This window comes from Nannospalax galili, unplaced genomic scaffold (assembly GCF_000622305.1).
Source record: "Nannospalax galili isolate Female #2095 unplaced genomic scaffold, S.galili_v1.0 scaffold7, whole genome shotgun sequence".
Lineage (NCBI taxonomy): Eukaryota > Metazoa > Chordata > Mammalia > Rodentia > Spalacidae > Nannospalax > Nannospalax galili.
Genome location: NW_008359081.1, coordinates 10,620,809 through 10,643,031, shown reverse-complemented (window position 1 = coordinate 10,643,031; position 22,223 = coordinate 10,620,809). Strand labels below are relative to the sequence as shown.

Sequence of the window (22,223 nt, the reverse complement as noted above, 5' to 3'; positions counted from 1 at the left end):
TTTCTGGCCTATAGAGTCAAGTCTGTGTCCCTATATCCTCTTTCCTTTCAGTGTGGGTTCATCCAGGTTTCATCCACTAGAGCCTGGTCAACCTAATGAGTCTCACCCTTAACTGAGACTGAATCTCCCCTTCACTGCAGTCATTGATTGCCATTAGTTACTTAGGTAGCAGTGGCGTTTCTTTCCCACTTCCCCACATCTATGCTGAGTTTGTCTGAGTTGAGCCTTCATTGAACTTGTGCTTGTTGTCAGCATTGACGTGAATCCATATGAGTAACTGACCAGGTACCTGGGGAACTGCTTCCTGTGATCAGCCACATCCTCTGGCTCAGACAATCTTTCTGCTTCCTCTTCTGCAATGATTCCTGAGCCTTGGGAGACAGAAGTTTGATACAGGTTTGATTCAGGGATATGCAGACTGAAGCCTCTTATTCTCTGTATGTTGGCCAGTTGTGGGTCTCTTTGTTAATTACCATTTGTTGTAAAAGAAATCTTCCCTGCTGAGAGCTGAGAGACACTTTAATCTTGATACATGTCTCTTTTCCTAGATTTGGGACATTTTCTATGATTCTATGAAAATATTTTCTAAGATTGGTCTGATGACACATGACTTTAATCCCAGCACTTGGGAGGCAGAGGCAGGCAGAGGCAGACAGAGAGAGGCAGAAGCAGGCAGAGGGAGGCTGAGACAAGCAGAGGCAGGCAGATCTCTGCGAGATCCAGGTCAGCTTGGTCTATATGACAAGTTCCAAGCAACAGAGACTACAGGGAAACCATGTCTCAAAAATATTATTTTCTGTGTCTTAGATCTGGGTTTCTTCTCCTTCTATGCCTGTAGGTTTGGACTTTTTGCAATGCCCCAGAGGCCTTGCGTATTCCTTCCCTGGCTTATTATAGATTTGACATTTTCTTTGATTGAACAATCTATTTCTACAAGCTTTGCTTTAAAATCTCATATTCTCTGTTCCATTTCCTCTACTTCGATTTTGATTCTTTCATCTAGTTTTATTGTTGTTGTTGTTTGTTTGAGTTCCTAATTTTTTATCTCAAATGTTACTTCAATTTGGCTTATCTTCAGAGATTATCTTTATTGAATTCTAATTTCATGTTTTGAATTGTTCTAGTTTTTTTATTCAAGTTTTTGCATTTCCAAGGTCTTCATTCCTCTTTTATTTATATCATGTGAGTTCCTTGAAAATATTTGTAATGGCTATTTTGAAATCATTATCTTGTGGATCCTACAGGTTACCATTTTCAGGAAACATTAAGATTTGTAGTAGACATATCATCTTGGTTATTCATGTTGTTTGTATCTTTTTGATAAGACCTTGTCATCAGGGGTTGTATAATTGGTAGTGTTCCTTAGTATGGAATGGTAATTCCATTTTTGTTGAGTTGTGATTTGAATCATGGTTTGCTGCTTCCCCAACTTATCAGGTTATGGCCCAGCTGATTAGTGCTTGGTGTTGTTTTGCAGCCACTTCATGTTGATGTGAAGGTGTCTAAGAATTCCTTTCAGTGTGCTAAAGATAAGTCCAGTTTTTGAGTTGAAGTAACAGGGTTGACTCCTCATGGTTCTTAACAGAAGGGTGAACTGTGAGATTGGCTGATGAACAGGCTGGCTTATAGATCAGGCTGAAAGAACTCACAGATCTTGAGGCACAAAGACTCCTAGTAAACTGAACAGGTCTGAATGCAAAGTAGCTCCCAGTAGCTCCCAGTAGCATGCAAGAGTCCTGGCAGAGAGAGCTGATATGGTGATTGTTGGAGACCAGGGAGGTAGAAGAAAGGAGAGTTACCAAGGCACGTTTGGGAAAACTTTGGAATCTGGGGGTCCACAAGAGTCCTAACAGAACACGGATGGTGGGCACAAGGAGTGGGAAAGGGAGACCACCAAGGCAGGGTGGCCAAGAAAGTCCAAGGGTCCTGGCAGAGCTGAGATCTCTAAGTACAGAAAATTGAAGGAGACACAAGAAGGCAGGTCTGGGGAAGTCCCCAGATCTGAGATTCAGAAGAGTCCTAACAGAGCAGAGATGGAGAGCATCTGCCATCCACAAGGAGGTGTGGGAAAGGGTGTGTACCAAGGTGGGGCTCAGCTACATGATTTTTAAACCCTAGGATAATTACAATTACATAAAACATGCAACATTGCATAAAGTGATTACTTCTCTGTCATTAGTTATTTACAGAAAAATATTTTCTACATTTTAACAACAAAAGAATTGTCACACAGAAAAATGAAGATGTTCAGCCATCTATGCATTTCATTAAATATGCCAACTAAATGATTCTAGCATATATTTACAATGATATGAAATGAAGCATATTAAACTCCCTTAAGGTTTTGTTTCTTTTATTGTTTGTTTTGTTTTTATGCTGTATTTTCATTTTGATTATACTTTTTAAATTTCACACATACGTGAGTACTATATTTACAACATTTCCACTTCCTTCCCTTCCCCCTTCAACTCCTATTTCTCCCCTAACATATACTAACTCTCAAATTCATGACCTTCTCATAGTGCAGCCTCATGCTGACATTTTACTCAGGTATGTAGCCCAAGTTGGCCATGAATTCATGGTAGCCTCCCAGAGTGCTGGGATTACAGCCATGTACCATGATGCCTTAATGTCATGAATCACCTTTTTTTTTTTTTCCACATACAACAATGTACTGAGGATCATTTTGAAATTATATTTTAAAAATAGTGAGCCCATAGAGAATTAGCCTGGTGTATTGTTGGCTTCATCTGTTTCTCCAGGAAGACCTGGCAGAATGTTCTAATCCTTTTACAGTGCTTTCTTCAGCTGGGGACCCTGGCCAGCACTGTTGCACCTAGATCAGTTTGCATGCCCCTTTCAGTGAGAGATTCAGGATGATCGCAGCCCCGGTTTCTATGCATCTGGTTGGAGGATATAAGGAAGACCCAAAACACTCAGCTGTCTGTTCAACACAAGAAGCGAAAGTGGAGTTCTTTTTTCTTATTTGCATAAGTTACTTATTGCTTCATCTTTAAAAACTAAGAGTTGTATTATTTCTGTAATATTGTAGAAATGATCTATTCTTATTGCCGATATTCATTCTTTTCCTCTTTGATTTTCCGCTTTGTTTTATGTAAGGTCTACACGAGAAAGGAAGCTCTAAAAGCAGCTTTGGATAAAACTGTAAGCCTCCAGAAAGATCTATCAGAGATGCATGAGTGGATGACACAAGCTGAAGAAGAATATTTAGAGAGAGATTTTGAATATAAAACTCCAGATGAATTACAGACAGCAGTCGAAGAGATGAAGGTAAAATAAACCAAAGAAAACAAAACTGAGGGAAATGTAACATTGTTAAACTGTGATTCTGTAAAATCTATATTTTTTGCAGTACTGTTGTTACGGGAACAATAAAAGGGTGTTCATGGCAATTTTCCAGAGGGTGAGCGATTTGTAAAATAGAGAATGATTACTCATCAGAGAGGGACTGAGGACAGTGAGATGCTTTTTTACGAAGGTTGGTTTGTAAAGCATTTGTAAGGAAGTACATTTAATCTGTGAGCTCTGAGTCATGAGCAAAAGCCAAGCATAAAAACATAAAACATGGCAGTGCATTCTTGTCACCAAGGAATACCTCTGGCAAAGGTCCTAAGACAAATTGGGAAAGGAAAATAATGCCTACACGAAGTAAATAGAGAGATGAGGTGTGTTTGAAGCAGGGGACAAGTATCCATTAACATGGGAGTTGGCTAGGCTATGACAGGAATTTTCATTCTAAGTAGGAGTAAAACTTTGGAATGTTTCAAAATGAGGGCCTGTAATGATTTCACATTTGATTGTGGGTAGGTCATCATGAGAATAGCTATATAAGTACTTTGAGAATAGCTGTATAAGTACTTGGAACATAATGTAGATTATACTTTCTCTACTAATCAGAAAAATTAAATTCCCCAATAGCTTAAATAACATGGTCATAGTCATTACCTTTTTCTGTGCTGGAATCACCTGGATTGATTTTCACTGCCATTCCACTCTGATCTACTCAATTGTAGAGCAGCATATTTATGAATTGTGAAGTATATGTCATGTATGGTGGTCCTGGCTGCAACATCTCCATGCCCTGATGATTTCTTGCCATCCTGTCTTCTAAAACTCTATAAACATGATTTCAAATGCCAACTTGTGCCCAGCTGCTTTGTCACTGGATTCCTTTGTTTTGCTGAGTTTCTCTTCTACCCACTGTCCCTCTGTTTTTGAGATGCTTGTCTCTTTTGCCAACCACATCATCAGATTTCTCTATTCTTTTATTCCCCTCTGTTGGAGAGTAGTATGATTCAAATTTTAAAGTTGTGGGACAATTCTTACAGTGAGTAGTCCACCCAATTTCCCATCATTGATTGGCATGTTTGAATAATTGATCTAGCTACAGAATTGGTGCAGTATGGTGGAAAATTGGAAAGGAACAACTCAGGCAGCCTCTGGCAACAGCAGCCAAGGGAATTGGCAGGAAAATCCAATGTCTTGAGGTTCTGCTTGCCAGCCAAGGAATTTCTTCACATCAGTTCAGTATCTGTAATGCAGTGACAGTACTTCCTTTAGACTTCCACCTGTGCTCATTTGAAGAGCGATATTCATTTTTACTGTGAAGTATGAGCAGACCTACTTTAACATGTACCTCGCTCAGAAGCAAAGCAGAGCTAACCTTTCAGTTTATTTTACTTTCTGTTTGACATTAAAATGACACTACCATTTTGATATTTTATTCTATTTTATACCTGTAAACAAAACTATTTTGTTGCCATAAAAAAGTGAGGGAGTTTTGAAGAACAATAACCTATTTCAAAGCTCTTTTAGAGACCATCATTGATTATATTCTGAAATTTTGTAATAAAGAACCCTGAAATCCATTTTACCATATTTTCTTAAGAAAAGAAAAGTTTGTGTTGTTGTGATTTTCATCCCAGGGTTTAGAGAAGCATCTTCCAGTAATGAAAAGAGTGAATGGTGAAATGCATTCACTTAAACATTAGAACAGTGATTGTTGCACTTGAATAGACATTCAAATCACCTGGAGGCATTTGTATAAAAGATTACCTGGGGACCTGTGAGAAGTCACGCAGGGTAAAAGTGCTAACTGCCTGTCCTGACAAATAGAGTTCCATCCCCAGGACCCACAAGATGGAATGAATACACTAACTCCTGCAAAATGTTATCTGGCCACCACAGGCATGTCCAAACACACACACACACACACACACACACACACACACACTCACATTCACACACTCACAGAGAGACAGAGATAGAAAGACAGAGACAGAGACAGAGACAGAGAGACAGAGAGACAGAAAGAGAGCAAGAGACAGAGACAGAGAAAGAGGCAGAGAGGCAGAGACAGAGACAGAGAAAGAGAGACCGAGACAGAGAAAAAGACAAAGAGACACAGAGACAGAGACAGAGAAAGAGAGACAGAGACACAGAGAGAAAGACAGAGACAAGAATAAAGGAGACTAATGGGCTCAAATGCAGAATTGGCATTTAGGAGTCAAGGGAAATTCCTGAAATATTTGATTTTCAACAGTTTCCATGTAATGTCAAAGAATATATTCTGGACTGCATCTCAGCAAACATACTTTGCGAGACACTGCTTCAAAGTGTTATTAATGAAAAACAACTGAGAATGTTATGTTTGGATCCATGGACACAAAATAAGAGCCATTTTTTTATGAAGATGGCATATAAACTTTACCACTAATTTATCTTTCTGCCTTTGTTCAATGTAACTGAATAAGTACAGGCTCATTCTTCATATCAACCTGGTTTAATAAATTTTTTCTCTGTCTTCTCAGAACCTTTCCAACATGTAAGCCAGTTTTCACAAAAGAAGACATGAAAATCTAAAAATCAAGAAAGATATGTTTCTCATTTTGCCTATTTAGACAGATACATACATTATTAATAATTGTATAAAATATGATTGAACTTTTTGCAGCCACTAGAACATACTTCTTTGTCATCCCAAAGAGGATTTCTGACTGCCTTAACACACATTCTCAAAAAGATGTAACCACAAGAACCAATTTACTCAATACATTTGAGCCTTCTAAAAAACTTCTAATATTAAATACAAAAAATGTGTAGAAATTTTTGTTACAGATTGAGTAGCGAGCAATATGCCATGACTGGCACAGCACAGAAGTGCTAAAGGATCAAGGGTTAGCATTCCTGATAATGCAAATGTAGCCACAGTCAAAAAGATTTGTAGAGAGACAAGCTCCATGCTGAACTGAGACCAAAAATGTTTAGAATAATGAACAAAAATTAAAATCCATGAAGGCAAATTGTTTCTACTTCAAAGACCTTGTATTTGTCCTTATATTGCATAGTTTAAGGCATTCTAAAACTAAACCCAAAGGAAAAAATTACATGCTGAAAAATATAAATATATGAAAATTATGTTTTAAATTTTAATTGAGCTTTTGTACATTTCATATAACAGTTCTTAGTCAAAATTAGGACCCCTCCCCCATCCATGCCTCTCCCACTGGATTTCGTGTATTCTGCCATACATGTTGAGTCCTATTCATTCAAACATTTGTACGCAGATGTTCTTCTGTGCAAATCCATCCACTGTTTATTTTACGGCTTGTCCACTAGGCTTATCCCTATTCTGATTTTTGTCCCATTACAGTGTTATGCAGGACCAAATTCTGCTAAACAAATCTCTGTTGCTTTACTTGAATTCCACTTTTTAAGATGCATCTCTTTCAAAATTGGCTGTAAATTTTTAGGTTTATAGTTGAATTAATACAGTAATACAATATTGTACTCCATATAAACCCTATAAGACATAAAATTAAATGAGGCTTTAAACTTTTAAAAAGATCTCCATTTCATTATTAAAATACAGTTTCATGCAGAAAAATTCATTTTAATACCATTGACACTAAGATGCACAAGCGTTTCTAATCTCTATATATCTAATTATTACTGGTCACAGTTGGTTACTTTCTGAGCTCCTTGGCATCTGAGCACGAATATAAAGACAACAGGTAGATTTCAATGGTAATGTTTTTACATCAGCTAATTAATAAGGAGCAAATTTTTATGCTTTGAAGAATTTTTTTCTTTTTTTATTTATTAATACACCTACTTCTCAGGTAGCACCCTCCCATGGCCTCCCTCCCCCCACTTGAGCCCTTATATTCCACATTTAAACTTTGTGACAGGCTTCAAGTATTCAGAAATTAACACTGTCCCAACAGCCCCACAGCTTTCAATCACTCATGGAATTTTATGAGGCTGAAATCTTCCACTTTCCTCTTATGAATGGAATAATCCTGAGGCATATGTTTCCCAGAGCTTTCCAACAGGGCTAACTGGGACTAATGTCTAGTCACTAAGGAAAATGACTGGAAGTTTAGAAATTTGTCTTCCCTTTCCTATCTCCACTCATCCCACTAACAGTATTTCCTTCACAAACAGCATGCACCCCAACTGCTTGAAGTTTATATTGTTGGAGTCTGGAGAAGTCCATAATACAGATTAAAATATGTATGTGATGTGTGTGTATGTGTGTGTGTGTGTGTGTGTGTGTGTGTCTGTCTGTCTGTCTGTCTGTCTGTGTGTTTGTGTCTGTCTGTCTGTCTATATGTGTGATTTCTTACAAATGTGACTTTGTTTTTGTGAACTAAATTGGGTTTATTAAATTCTTTGTGTTGAGGAATATACCTACCATGGGGAACCCTCTATACTGTACATAAAACAGGAGCTGGTATAAGATTTGTAGCAATGTTAGGTGATTTTGAAGACAAACTTAAGGGCTTTGCTTTGGATTGATTGCTTTCAGTGTGTAGGAATAACTCTATTACCGGGTACCTTATCTGTCCAGAAGAAGGAAAACTGGAGTGAGACTGAAGTGTGATTGATAAAAAAGCAGGAGTCATCAAAACCAAGACAGGGTAGGGTTTGGTAGGTTGTGATTTAGCATATCTAGATGGATTTTTCTGTATTTAGGCATGATTACCAAATGATCTTGTTGTGATACTGAGCATCCATGTGGATAAAATTGCCTTGTCTAATTTTGAAATTTTGTGAAGCAATGTCTCTTCCACAGGCAAGGCATAGGGATGGCTTGGAGTACAGCTCCAACTATCAGAGGCTGTTTTGCTCTTTCTTTATCTTTTGGAGTCTCTTATGCATTGTCAGTTACTAAACAAAAGACTTATCAAAATATCCCCAATATAACGTTAAGAAGGCTTTCGTATGTTAAGTGAGTTTTTTATTAATGAGTGTATTAACTTCAATATTGATCCACCTGATTAATTTAGAGTTGATTTTAACTATAATCTCCTAAATACTTTGACAGAATTAAAATCTATTTCACAATTATTACAACTACATATTAGCTCATACATGTTTGGTGACAGATACATACCAATATAGAGATAACTTTTCAATTATTAGAACTACATATTAATTCATACATTTTTGGTGACAGATACATACTAATGTAGAGATAACCTTTCAACCTGTTTTAATTTTTTTGAGTCAAGTTCTCATATAACTCAGGGTGGCCTTAAACTCACTAATATAGCTGAGGATGCTCTTGGATTCCTTACGCTCCAGCCTCTGCATCCAAAGTGCAGAGAAAGCAAGCATGTGGCACAGTGCCTGGCTTAAACAATACTTATTAAAACTCTAATATATTTTGATAGTTTTTTTAAGTTTCCAATTTTATGTAACACTGAAATGAAAGGACTGGAATAAACATTGGATTTTTACTTATGAATCTTATCTCAGCAAGAATGTTATGAGGAAGAGACTGTCATACATAAGAATGCATGTTAGAAGTAATAGTTTTGACTTGCTTTTAAGAGAATATTCTTTATTTTTTCAGAGAGCCAAAGAAGAGGCCCAACAAAAAGAAACCAAAGTGAAACTCCTTACTGACAGTGTAAATAGTGTCATAGCTCAAGCCCCACCTGCAGCACAAGAGGCCTTAAAAAAGGAACTGGAAACTCTAACCACCAATTACCACTGGCTGTGTACCAGGCTGAACGGAAAATGCAAAACTTTGGAGGTCAGTTGATTTCCTTGGTTCTTATCAATTCTGCATCAACATTTGATATATCTCAAGCATAGTGATTATGAACCTAAGTTCCCATGCAAAACCACTTAGGCTTGAATTCCTCAGTCAAACAATTGCAAGGTGTATAAATTGGAACCAATTCCTTAACTTGCATGAATATGTTTCCAATTTGTGAAATGATCACAAAGATACTATCAGACTGGAGAGATGACTTCGTGTTTAAGAGTGCTTGCTGTTTGATCCCTAACACTCACATTGGGCAGCTTATAAGCACCTCTAAATCCAGCTCTAGGGAAGCCACATGCCCATTTCTGGCTTCAGCAGGCACCTGCATGCACATGAATACATACACATGCATACACATAATTTAAAATATTCTTAAGTGTTTGGAAATATGACTCAGTGGGTGGTTGGAAAGGTGACTCAGTGGTTAAGAGCACTGGATGCTCTTGCAGAGGCCCTTGGTTCATTCCCAGCACCCACACTGCACGTAACAACTATCCAAAACTTCAGATTTAGGGGATCCAACACCTTCTTCTGACCTCTGCAGGCACTGTACAACACAATGCACTTACAGTCAGGCAATACACTCATACACAAAAAATATAAAAATAACAAACAAAACATTAAAAATATCTTTAAAGAATAATGTTTATTTTGTACATTTTTATGGAGTTATGAAATTAAATTAGCTATATTTCTAAAATTAGGTACCTATCATTAAATTTTTACTGGTACTATTAGGTCAAAATACTCACAGGCATAAATTTTCTAAAGATTTACTGAAGTTGTTTTCCATGTTTTTCAATGTGTATAAACTTAATCATCTGATGTGTAAACATTCTGTGTAGAAATTTATCTTATTATGAATGGTGTAGGTTTTTTTTTTAAAGCATGTTGCTTAACTAGCTCCTTTTTGAAATTTTATTTATTCATTATCACAAATACTACTTCATCTTTCTCACTTGCCTTATTCTCTAGATTGCATTTACATGAATATAGATGAAGGCTTCAAGGACATCAAATAATTTAGACATAACTGCATCAAAATGTAAACTATAAATGTCAGGCATGGTGGCACAGGTCTTTAATCCCAGCCCTCAGGAGGCAGAGGCAGACAGTTCTCTGTGAGATTAAGGTCAACATGTCCACTTAGTGAATTCCATGCCTAGGGAGAGCCTGTCAAAAACAAAAAACAAAACAAGGGGAAAAAAAGCCAAAAGGTGAATAATGAATCTTATTCTGAATATACAAAGGAGAGAAAGGGACACAAACCTTTACCTTTGAACAAATGCTTATGATCACAAATACTACACACAAGTTGAACTATAATATTTCCCCAGACAGGATTATGTTTGTGAATATAGTCAATGAAGTGCTCAGTTGTATCACTAATGATTATTATTATTTTGATAGCATTATGTACTTTTTGAAATTTAAAGATATATGTAGGGGCTGAAGAAGTGGCTCAGTGGTTAAAAGAATGGGCTTATCCTGAAGAGGACTTGGGTTCAATTCCAAGCACCCACATGGCAGCCAACAACTGTCTGTGACTCCAGTTCCAGGGAAATCTGACATTCTCTTCTGACCCCTGTTGGTATTGCACGACACAGGTGCACTTGCATACTTGCATACATGCAGGCGATACACTCATTCACATAAAATTAAATTAATAAATTAAATGTTTTTAAAAGATATATGTATTTCTGATCCATAAGGTAGATTTTTAAAAAATATTAAGCCTATAATTTTACCAACTATTCCACAGATAGATCTAATACATTCTAAGTATAAAATGTGATCTTTGAGTTGATCTATAATCAATTTTATTCTCTTTTTTTCACTTCACAACATTGTTTTCATTTATCTCCCAAAAGAATAATCAGACTCTTGAAAAGAGGATGTAAGGAACTATTATAATTGTTGAGGTTATATATAAATACTTTTTTGTTTAAATAGTATATTACTGCTAGGGAAACTGTGCCAGACATCCACAGTGCAATGTCTACACCTAAGGCTCACAGAACACAGAACAAGCGGTAAAGAGGACACTAATGCATCTCTCAATTCTCATCAACGAAGCTCCCTCATGCAGCAGAGCCAAAGTGTACAGAGTAAGAGTCTTCAGATTATGGGTCCCTGGACAAAACTCACATATTAAACCCCATCTACCCAGGGCTCAGGGACCATTCCAGAAGAGGGGGCAGAAAGATTGTAAGAGCCAGGGAGGAGGTGCATGAGTGTGTAGACAAACAGCCCTACAAGCTCCTGGGACCTTGCTTAGATGAAGCTACGGTAATGATGCCAACATGCACAATACCCATGCGAACTCAAGCAGACAAAAATGCATCACAGAACTATGGAAATTGGCAACAAGCCCCAATCTTAGTTGAAAAATTATTGACAGCTGATTACTGCTGGGTGAGGAATACCTGAGTTTGTTAAAGGGAGGGACTCTAGATAGGCTGACCAGACTCGAATGGATGAACTTGCGCAGAGGGACATCTGGAGTCACTGTCTTGACACAATAGGCCTTAATACAAATGACACAATGTATGAATTCTAATGGGGCTATGGGAAAGTGCCAGGGGGGAAGCAGGTATAAAGATGATTAAGACCGATTAAGATGTTCTGTATGACATACACAAAATTTCAATAAAAATCTTACCAAAAAAAACGAAAAACAAAAAACAAACAAACAAAACAGAAAAAACAACAACAAAAAGAACTAAGAATGGGAGAAGTTTCCCAGAGAACTACCACAGCTTCGGCTTTTTTTACAATGGTAGTTCTCAGTGTGAAGAAGAAAACAGACCAGGATTTGGGTTGTAGAAATCAAAAGACAGAGAAAATGAATCCAAGAAGGGAAGATTATCGATCACATGAATTACTTCTTTTTTGAATGCTGAATTTACAGGACATGTAAAGTTAAATTCACTGCTGGAAGTTGCACATGGTGTCAGATTCCCTCTTCCTACTGTCCTTACAACAACCTGAGGCAAGAATTCTCCAAAACCACCATTTGGAGGATCTTAATGAGTTTATTGGACTTCCTAACTGAGTGCTAGTTTACTTACAGAAGAGTGGGCACCCCCCCGTTCATGGCTCTGCTGGAAAGTCCACACCCAACATAAGTCTGGTGGCTTCCCAACAGTCGTACAAAATGGGAAGATAGTGGTCTTGTGGTTTTCCAAGCTTTTATGCCCTTAGTCCCCCTCCTTCAAGCAGCTAAAGTCAGCCAATTGGCTGGAAGAGGTAATGGGCTCAACTCCTTCCACAGAGTGTGGGAAGGAAACAGGACCTTGGCTTGTCACAGGGTTAGAGGAATACCGGATCATACACCAACCCGTCCTACGGTTCTTACACACTTTTCAGCCACCTCTTCTGAGAATTTCCCTGAACCTTGGAGGGGGTGACAGGTGTGGGGAGACCTTCCTTCCATTGTGGTAGGGCACTGGACTCTTCAAATCTCTGCATCATCTGTTTGTCATGGGATGATGGCTCAACTTAGTGGTATTCCATCTACTATAAAAACACAAACAACAAGTACAAGAACACATAAACAGTAACTACTATAGTAGCTTACGGGTGTAAACACCAATGCTTCGACTGTACTTTAGTAGGTGCACCACATCCATCTAACAACACAATTGCAGTGGCTTCCCCAGCACATATACTAGATGAGCCACTATTGCACCAGCACGAACACCTTGCTTTGCATGTTGATAGTGCAGCACTTGGGGCCCCATTGAATAGGATGACGGGACAATTCTCCCTCAGCCATCTCCATAATGCTTTCTGGGACTATGAAATCCATCCATGAAGTGGCAGGGAGCTTCCAGCTTAGTCCAAACTTGATGTCTCCCTCTCCCATGCCCACATCATGTGGTGTCTCCAGCAATAGGGTCTTACCATCCACTTCAGGTGTACAAACAACATTATTGGCCATCGCCTTTATTGTTTTGGGGAACTCTAGGGTCCCTTGGTCCAACAGCTCATTGGGAGGCAACCCACCTCTGGTACTGGGATTTTCATTTAACAACTGTATGGCTTCTAGAAGGGTATTTTTGCACCCCGTAGGGTTCCTTCTGCACTTAAGGCTTTAAACTGTTCCTTTAGCAACCTGTTTTTTTCTTTCAATGAACCCTGCTCCTGTAGGATTGTAGGGAATGTGGAAATACCATTGAATTAGATTATTTTCAGCCCAGGCTTGCACATCGGTACTTGTGAAATGAGTGCCTCTGACGCTATCAATCTGTCCTGGGAACCTATACGTAACACTGAGTTGGGCAACTCCCTTAATAGTGGCCTTGCATTTCCCTCTCTTGCAAGAAAAAGCTTAAGTAAGGCCTGTGGCAGTGTCCACAAAACTGAGAGCCTACTTTCACCCTTTGCTGTCTGGCAGGGGCCCTGTATAATCTGCTTGTCAGTCTCTCACAGGGAAAGCTGATTGGTGGGCTTGTCCCATGAAGGCATCTATCCTTCAGGGCCATAACCACGGACACATTTCACAGGCCTGGACAGCCTGTTGGACGTCAGAGCATTTTACCAGAATGCCGGCGGCTTTGGCTATTCTCCATCCCATGTAGGCTTCCCTGTGGCCAGACTTGATATGAATCCAGTGACTTGCTTCTAGGGGGACCTGTTGGAAGCTAGCCCTTACCTTTGTAAGGGTATCAGCTTCCTGATTCCTGGGGGGACTCACCAGGTGGTGGGCAGCCACATTGTTAACCACCAGGGGCAATAGCTCCTGCTGCATTTTATTATATATGTCCTTGCACATCTGTTATCCCCATAGTGGCTGTCCCATCACCTGCCGGTTTTCTTTCTTCCACTGGGCCATCCACAAGGTTAAGCCTTTGAACACAACCGTACTGTCGGTACAAATTGATACTGGCTAAGGCTCCCTCGCTATTACTATCTATGCAGCTCTTAATTCAGCCCATTGACTGTTTTCTCCTTCCCCCCTTTCTAACCACATAGTGTCAGTGTTCACCTGCATTGCCACTGCTACCCATTCTTTTCTGACACCCCTGCTGGTGCCATCAGTATACCAGGCATCAGTCAGAATTGGGAGAGTCCCTTTTAGCACTCAGTCAGGTATTGCTTGAGGATCAACTTTAGTGGGTTAAGGGAGAGACTCTCTTCCTTGAAATGATACCAGTCCTAGTACTGCCTGCATGACATTGGTGATCAGCCTTGCTGACACCACCACTCACTATTTTAAATATTCATGCCATCTTTGCAGTGATGGTTTTGTGCTACCCCTGACAGTGGCTTGGCTAACAGGCCCTTCACTCATCCTTTTATGGGATATGCGGTTTTTACAGTAATGGGACTGGGACCCATAATGAATTCCACCTGTTGCTATGTTTTATACCCAGCCAGCAGTTGATGTTCTAGAGCTGGTACTGGGACTCCGCCCCTTACCATGATTGGGACCAGAACCCAATTGAGATGGTCTTTTCGGGTTGTTGTTGCCACAAGCCCCACTCATAACCCTCGAGGCTGCTGGAGACTTCCAAGAGGAAGGGACACCAAGGTATTGGAGCACACAGCTGCTTAGCTTGCCCAACCAGTACCTTGGCTTGCTCCAAAGCCTCTTGGGCCTTTACATCCCAATCCCATTTAGCACCCCTGTTTATAGATTATACAGGGAATGGGTGACATGAGCAAGGTGAGGTATAAAAATTAGCCAATATCCTAGAAGTCCGCAAAATACCTGTAACTGCTTAGCATTTATTGGTGCAGTTTGTTGTAAGACTTTTTCAGTTGTTGCACTGGATATCAGGTAAGTTCTTCCTGACCATAAAACTTCTAAGAATTTTATAGCTACACTGGAACTTTGTATCTTGTGTGGGTTGATTTCCCATCCTCACTCCTTCAGGTACACTTTCATGTTTCCCAAATGAGCTTCCAAATCTGGAAGGCACTCAGAAGTTAGCATTTTGTCATCTGCATATTGTAACTGCCTTACCAAAGGACGGCAGGTGTTCTAGTTTGTCTCTCCATTGCTCTGACAAAACACTCTGACCATTACCAATATGCTGGATGGCTTTAGTGTCAACTTGACACACCTGGGTTGAGGGAGCCTCAATGGGGGAATTTCCTCCATTGGACTGGCCTATGGCCATGACAGCTTTAGAGTCAACTTGACACACCTGGGTTGAGGGAGCCTCAAATGGGGAATTTCCTTCACTGGACTGGCCTATGGCCATGTTCATGCAGGGTACCTTCTTGATTGTTGAGTGATGTGGGAGGGCCCAGCACACTGTGTGTGGTGCCACCCCTGGGCAGGTGGACCTATGTAGCATAAGAAAGCAGGCTGAGCAGGGACCAGGGGAGCAAGCCAGTAAGCAGCATTCCTCCATGGCCTGTGCTCCAGTTCCTGCTTCCAGGTTCCTGCCCTGAGTCCCTACCTTGGGCTCCTGGATGAACTGTGTGACCCAGGATATGTAAGCTAAATAAACCCTTTCCACCCCATGTTGGTAGTGGTCAGTATTTTGTCACAGCAATGAAGAAAGAAACTAGGACAACTAACTTGGGGAGGAAAGGGTTTATTTGTCTTACATCTCGCAGGTCACAGTTCATCAGATGCTTGAGTTTGTTTCTCCATTGCTGTGACAAAATACTCTGATCAATACCAACTTGGGGAAGCAAGGACTTATTTATTTAGCTTACATCTCCCAGGTCACAGTTCATCAGGGAGCACAAGGTAGGAACTCAGGGCAAGAACCTGGAGGCAGAAGCTGGAACACAGGCCATGGAGGAATGCTGCTTATTGGCTTGCTCCCCTGGCCCCTGCTCAGCCTGCTTTCTTATGCAACACAGGCCCACCTGCCCAGGGGTAGCACCACCCACAGTGGGCTTGGCCCTCCCACATCACTCAACAATCAAGAAGATTCCCTGCAAACATGGCCATAGGCCAGTCCAATGGAGGCAATTCCCCCACTGAGGCTCCCTTAACCCAGGTGTGTCAAGTTGACACTAAAGCTATCCAGCAAAATTGACCCCTTGTCAACTTTACACAAAAACACATAACTATTAAACCATAACCTTTCCAATTCCTGTCCCCAAGATATTATGTTAATATCAGAACACAAGACAGTACAACCTTAAAAGCCCCACAGTTATTAAAATATCCAAACACTAAAAAGTCTATCATCTCTTTTAAAAGTCCCTTAACTCTGGGCTCCTGTAAAAATCCCAAACAAGTACTGTCCTATTTCAAAGGGAAGAATTGGGCACTCATAAGCAAAATCAAAGTCCAGCAAAATAGCACAAGGTTGGACATCTGGGATTCACTCACAATCTTCTGGGCTCCAAAGGGTTCTGGTAGCTCCACTTCTCTGACTCTGCCATCCACAGCACACAGCTCATCTTGCAAACCCAGGCCAGCTCCATTCCACACCTACTTCTGTCCTTGGTGGTTATGCCAGGGTCCTGGAATCTTCAAAAAGCTGGAGTCTCCACTGAAACTGAGGCTCACTGTCACCAATAGCCTCTTCTGGGCTCTCAGGGTGCAACACCTCAGATTATCTCCAGGACTCTTTCAGTTCTAGGGTCTTCACTGCAACTGAGGCTGCACTGTCAATAATGGCTTTTCATGGCCTCTCAGGGTGCCAAGCCTCAGCTGCTCTCTCTGACCCCTTCATGCTTTTAATACCAAAACCATGCAAGAGACTGTTACACATTACCAAGTCCTGCTTCCAGCTTGAGATGGAGGCTTGGGTCCCCTCTGTGTGCTGACCATGAGGAAATACCTCCAGAACACTTCAATACAATGATGCGGGCCTCTTGTCACTTAGAGCTGATTTTTCAGCCCACGCTAACCAGCATCAGTTGTCCCAGTAAAGGTTTTACTTGAGATTCTGGTCTCTTCTTAATCACAGTGGATTCTTCAGCCCCAGCCAATCAGAATCCACAGATTCTCAATTCAAAATACCACACAAAGTCTCCACTTCCCTTTGAGGCTTCGCAAGCCAGGCCATCATTGTCCATAACTGGTCCAAGCAATGCTCACTCTCTGGTACCAATTTCTCTTCTAGTTTGTCTCTCCATTGCTGTGACAAATCACTCTGACCACTACCAACTTAGAGAGGTAAAGGTTTATTTGTTTTACATCTCCCAGGCCACAGTTCATCAGGGAGCCCAAGGTAGGAACTCAGGGCAAGAACCTGGAGGCAGGAGCTGAAGCACAGGCCATGGAGGAACACTGCTTACTGGCTTGCCCCCTGGCTCCTCTTCAGCCTGATTTCTTATGCAACACAGGCCACCTACCCCGGGTGGCACCACCCACAGTGGACTGGGCCCTCCCACATCACTGAACAATCAAGAAGGTGCCCCACAGACATGGCCACAGGCCAGTCCAATGGAGGAAATTCCCCAATTGAGGCTCCCTCAACCCAGGTGTGTCAAGTTGACGCTAAAGGTATCCAGCAGAGCAGGGTAATAGAGTCAGGTCCTGGGCCACCATTCTGTGACAAACCATGGGGCTGTAGAGGTAACCTTGGGGATGTATTCTCAAAGTCCATTGTTGTCCATTCCATGTGAATGCAAATTGATCTTGGGATTCAGCATCTAGGAGACTATTAAAGAATGCATTAGCAAGGACCACTGCAGCATGGAAGGACCTCATTTCCTGCATCAGCTATTCAGTTAGCAGTGCACTGTTGGGCACTGCTGCATGAATGTGAGGCACCACCTTATTTAACGCCTGGTAATCTACAGTTTTTCTCCAGGAGCCATCTGGCTTCCTGATAGGCCAAACAGGGCTATTGAAAGGGCACTGGGCGGGGCAGAAAACCTTTACCAGCCCTAGTTCTTGGATGGTTTCTGTAATTTCATCTCGACCCCCCAGGCAGCACATGGCATCAATTCCCTCCTCCCACTGTCCTTATGACAACCTGAGGAAAGAATTCTCCAAAACCACTGTTTGGAAGACCTTAACTAGTTTATTGGACTTGCTAACTGAGCTACGGGTGCTGGTTTACTTGCAGAAGAATGGGTGCCCCCTCAATTCATGGCTGTGCTGAAAATTCCACACCTAGCATAAGTCTGGGTGGCTTCCCAACAGCCACACAAAATGGCAAGAGAGCCGCCTGGTGCTTTTCCAGGCTTATATACCCTTAGTCCCTCCTCTTCAAGTAGCTATGGTCAGCCAATTGGCTGGAAGAGGTAATGGTCTTAACTCCTTCTGCAAAACATGGGGAGGAGGCAGGACCATGGCTTCTTGTCACAGGGTCAGAGGAACATCCAGGTCACAGTGCACTAGACCAATGCAAACACAAGCAGACAAAAGCCCAGCACAGAACTTTGGAAACAGGCAACAAGCCCCAATCTTAGTCGAAAAATTATTGACAGCTGATTACTGCTGGGTGAGGAATAGCTGAGTTTCTTAAGCTGACCAGACTCCAATGGATGAACTTGCACAGAGGGACATCTGACTTGACAGAATAGGCCTTAACACAAATGACAGCATGTATAAATTCTAATAGGAGCTATGGGAAGGTGCCAAGGGGGAAGGTGTTGTAATGATGATTAAGATTGATTAAGATGTTCTGTGTTACATACACAAAAATTCAATAAAAAATTTACACAAAAATAAGAATGGGAGAAGTTTCCCAGAGAAAAGAAATCAGATTAGGATTTGGTGTGTAGAAATCAAAGAACACAGAAAATGAATGGAAGAAGAGAGGACGATAGGTCCCATGAATGACTTTTCTTTTGAATGCTGAATCTGTAAGCACAGGACATTCAGTAAATTGCTGCACAGTTACCTCTTCACTGAACTTTTGATTTTTTTGGTACAACTTATCCTTCAATAAAATAGCATTTTGTATTAAAAAAGAAAAGAAAAGAGACTAGGAAGGAAAGGAAAGGAAAAGGAATGGCCTTCTAAGAATATCAACAAAGTCGCAGCTAAAGTACTATGATCTCACATAAAGGAAAAACAAATTTTGTACCCAGGAAATTTCACATATTTAAATACAATACTCAGATATCCTTATGTACCTAAATCTTCCTGTTAGCATTAATATTCTTTGTTTACTATTATCTCTGTATAAGTACTGTGCACTAAATTATTTGACCACTGGACCTCTTGGAACAATAACCATTTCTATACATCTGTGTACCAATAGTTTGCCAAAAGTATTAGGATAACATAACTTTATTTTCCTCTCACCGAATTCATGGTATATAAACCTGCCTAGCAACCTATATGTTGCTCTCCGCAACTTAATCCATACTGTTGTTGCTGTTATTGTATTATTTTAGATAATACTCATTTAGAGTTGACAGTGCCATTTTACCCATTTCTGTGGCTTTATCCTTCTCTTTGCATCTGTCTTCAGTTTTCTACTGGCTCTTATATTGAATGCAAGTACAAGTTGTCTCAGATATTACATGGCTGAAAATGTCTTTACTTCTCTTGCTATTGAATAATAAGCTAGTTGAACATATAATTACATAGACAGTTATTTTTTCTAACGTTGAAAATACTATTCCATCATCTCTTGAAATTCCGTGTTGTTAGGAAGATTCCTGTCAAATTGTAGTCACTTTATTATTTTGTCTGGCACCTTCTAATTTTCTCTTTGTCTACTATACTCCATAGTTTTGCTCTATTTTGTCAAGGTGTAGATTTCTGTGCATTTTTACTTTGTCTCCTATTATGTTAATGAGAACAGATATATTATTTCCTTCTATAGTGATTCTCTATTTTGTTTTGATGATTTTCATTTCTCAATCTAATCATCTTCCCTGTATTAGTTATTTGTTCTGTTGTTATGACAAAACACCATGACAAAGGTAATTTACTGAAAAAAGTGTATGGCTTATGGTTTCAGAGGGATAAGAGTCCAGCAAGGCAGAGTGCCATAGCAGGAGGCAGCTAGTGCAGAAAATTGAGTGCTCCCATTTTCAAGCAGGTATAGGAAGGAGAGAGAGAGACCAATTGAAAGAGGGCAAACTATATACGCTCAACCCCGCCTCCCCAGTGACCTGCTTCTTACAGCATGGCCATACCTCCTAAATATTCCATGACTTTCCCCAAACATGCCACCAACTGACCAGGTGTTCACATACTTGGAATGTATGGGGAACATTCTCATTTAAATTGCCAGATTCTACTCCTTCTCTCCCACAAACTCCTGACCATATCATAATGAAAAATGCATTTAGTCCAACTTTTAAGTCCATAGACTTTAAGAGTCTGAACACTGTTCAAAAGTCCAGGTTCCAAAGTCTCTTCTGAGACTTAAGGTACTGACTTAATTGCAACCCCCTGCAAAATCAAAAAGCAAACTATATACTTCCAACATAAATGGCACATAATACACATTACCATTCCAAAAGGGAGGAATAGAAGTGTAGTTGGGAAATACCAATCAGAAACAAGACTGAGACCTAACAGGGCAAACACCAAATCCTCCAGTTTTATGTCTGATGTCTAGGACTTAGTTCCAAAGGACTTCAGTGGCTTAGCACTTCCAGTCTTGTTGCATGCAATATACATCTCTCTTTTGGGCTGTAAAAATTCCAGTATACAACTCTCCTTTACAGATGTCTCACGGCTTTGGCATATCCATCCTCTTAGGGTCTCCATGGACAACCAGGCTTCATCATCAGTTTCTTACCATGGCCTCTCTGAGCCTGTTGGCCTCCTAGGGCCTTACTTCTTCACGCAGGAACTCCCCTAATACAGACTGACCACAGTAGGTCTCTGAAACTCTTGACAAAGAAACAATGATGCCCTTACTCTTGTATCTTTCATGCCTCTAAAAGTAGCCCCAGGTGAAGATCCCAGCTTGGGATGGAGCTAGGACAGCTTCATCCACATTACTAGCTGCTTTTTCACATATAGTGATTTTCTAGGCATGGAAAATTCCTTAGACTTTCTCCTTTTACAAGTTGGAAGCTTATCTGGGTGGGGTTTTACCCCCTGAGGGTTCTTTCTCAACTGTTCCAATGCAAATCTGAAGGCCTCCCATCAATGACTCAAATTTCCTTTGCAAAGACTCAATGACTCAAATTTCTTTAGCACACCTTGGCTCCAAGGTTATCAAGCTTCCTAGGGCTCTTTTCTTTCTATCCAAACTGTGCTTTTGGTATTTCTTTCTGCCAGACTAGCACTTTTCCTTTGTAGATCTGCATAATATTTGCCATTAATAACCACCCCAACAATTTTATGTTAGGCTACCATGTAATTCCCTCCAGGAATTAGTACATTTCATTTTACTATAACCTAATAGGAAATCTTAGACTGTGGGCAGAGTGATAGTAACCAAATGCTTTGCCAAAATATCCTTGACAAAATATTGCTGCTTAAATTCTTATTTCCTCCTAACAACTACATTGGTCTCAGCACTACTTTCTTCCAGGCTCCTAATAGATTTTCCCTTTAAGCTGTGCTTACTATGTTAATGTAATTTTCTAGTCCAAATTTCCAAAGTCCCAAATACAGCATGGCTAGGTTCTTCACAGCAAGAGGTCACTCTCTGGTACTAACTTCTGTATTAGTTTCTTATTACATTGCTGTGATAACCATTTCCAAGTCAAGTTAGAGAAGGAAAAGTTTATTTGTCTTACGGTTTCAGAGTTCACATCATCATGCAGGCATAGAAAGCTGAGAGAGAAATTGCAAGTGGGGCAGGGTAAGAACTCTCGACACCCTTTCCCAGTGGCAAACTTCTTCCAGCATGGCCAAACTTCCCAAATGTTCTAGGAACGACCTTCCCTAAATAGTGTCACCAACTGACAAAGTGTTTAACTACTTGGAGCCTACTGGGCTTATTTTCATTCAAACAACAACATTTTTTAAGAGCATTTTCATTATATCTGTGGAGTCTTTGTATTCTGTAACGTTTTTTGATTGTCTAATAAAATTTTTATAGTCTATCCTCTATATGCTCAGGTTAGACTAATTTATAACATTTGCCTTTCCCTTCTTCAATTCTTTTAACAGTTTACAACTTAAATCTTTTTGTATGTGTATATATTTCTCTATAATTGCATGTATGTGTGTTAATAATTTTTAAAGACCATATTTTCATTCTTAGTATTTACGATATATAAATATACTATTTCTTTTTCATATTTTTTTCTGTTTTGTGTAATTCTTTTTCCTCACTTAAACAAATTAAAAATT

At 40.2% G+C, this 22,223-nt stretch overlaps 1 protein-coding gene across 1 annotated transcript in view; it reads left to right on the top strand.

Moving 5' to 3' along the window:
- Dmd (dystrophin) overlaps positions 1-22,223 on the top strand; it is a 2,373,110-nt gene that overhangs the window by 954,289 nt on the left and 1,396,598 nt on the right. Inside the window, exons 26-27 of the mRNA XM_017795501.2 lie at positions 3,121-3,291; positions 8,882-9,064. Coding sequence (XP_017650990.1) covers positions 3,121-3,291; positions 8,882-9,064 — 354 coding nt within the window. The remainder of the gene's footprint in view (positions 1-3,120; positions 3,292-8,881; positions 9,065-22,223) is intronic.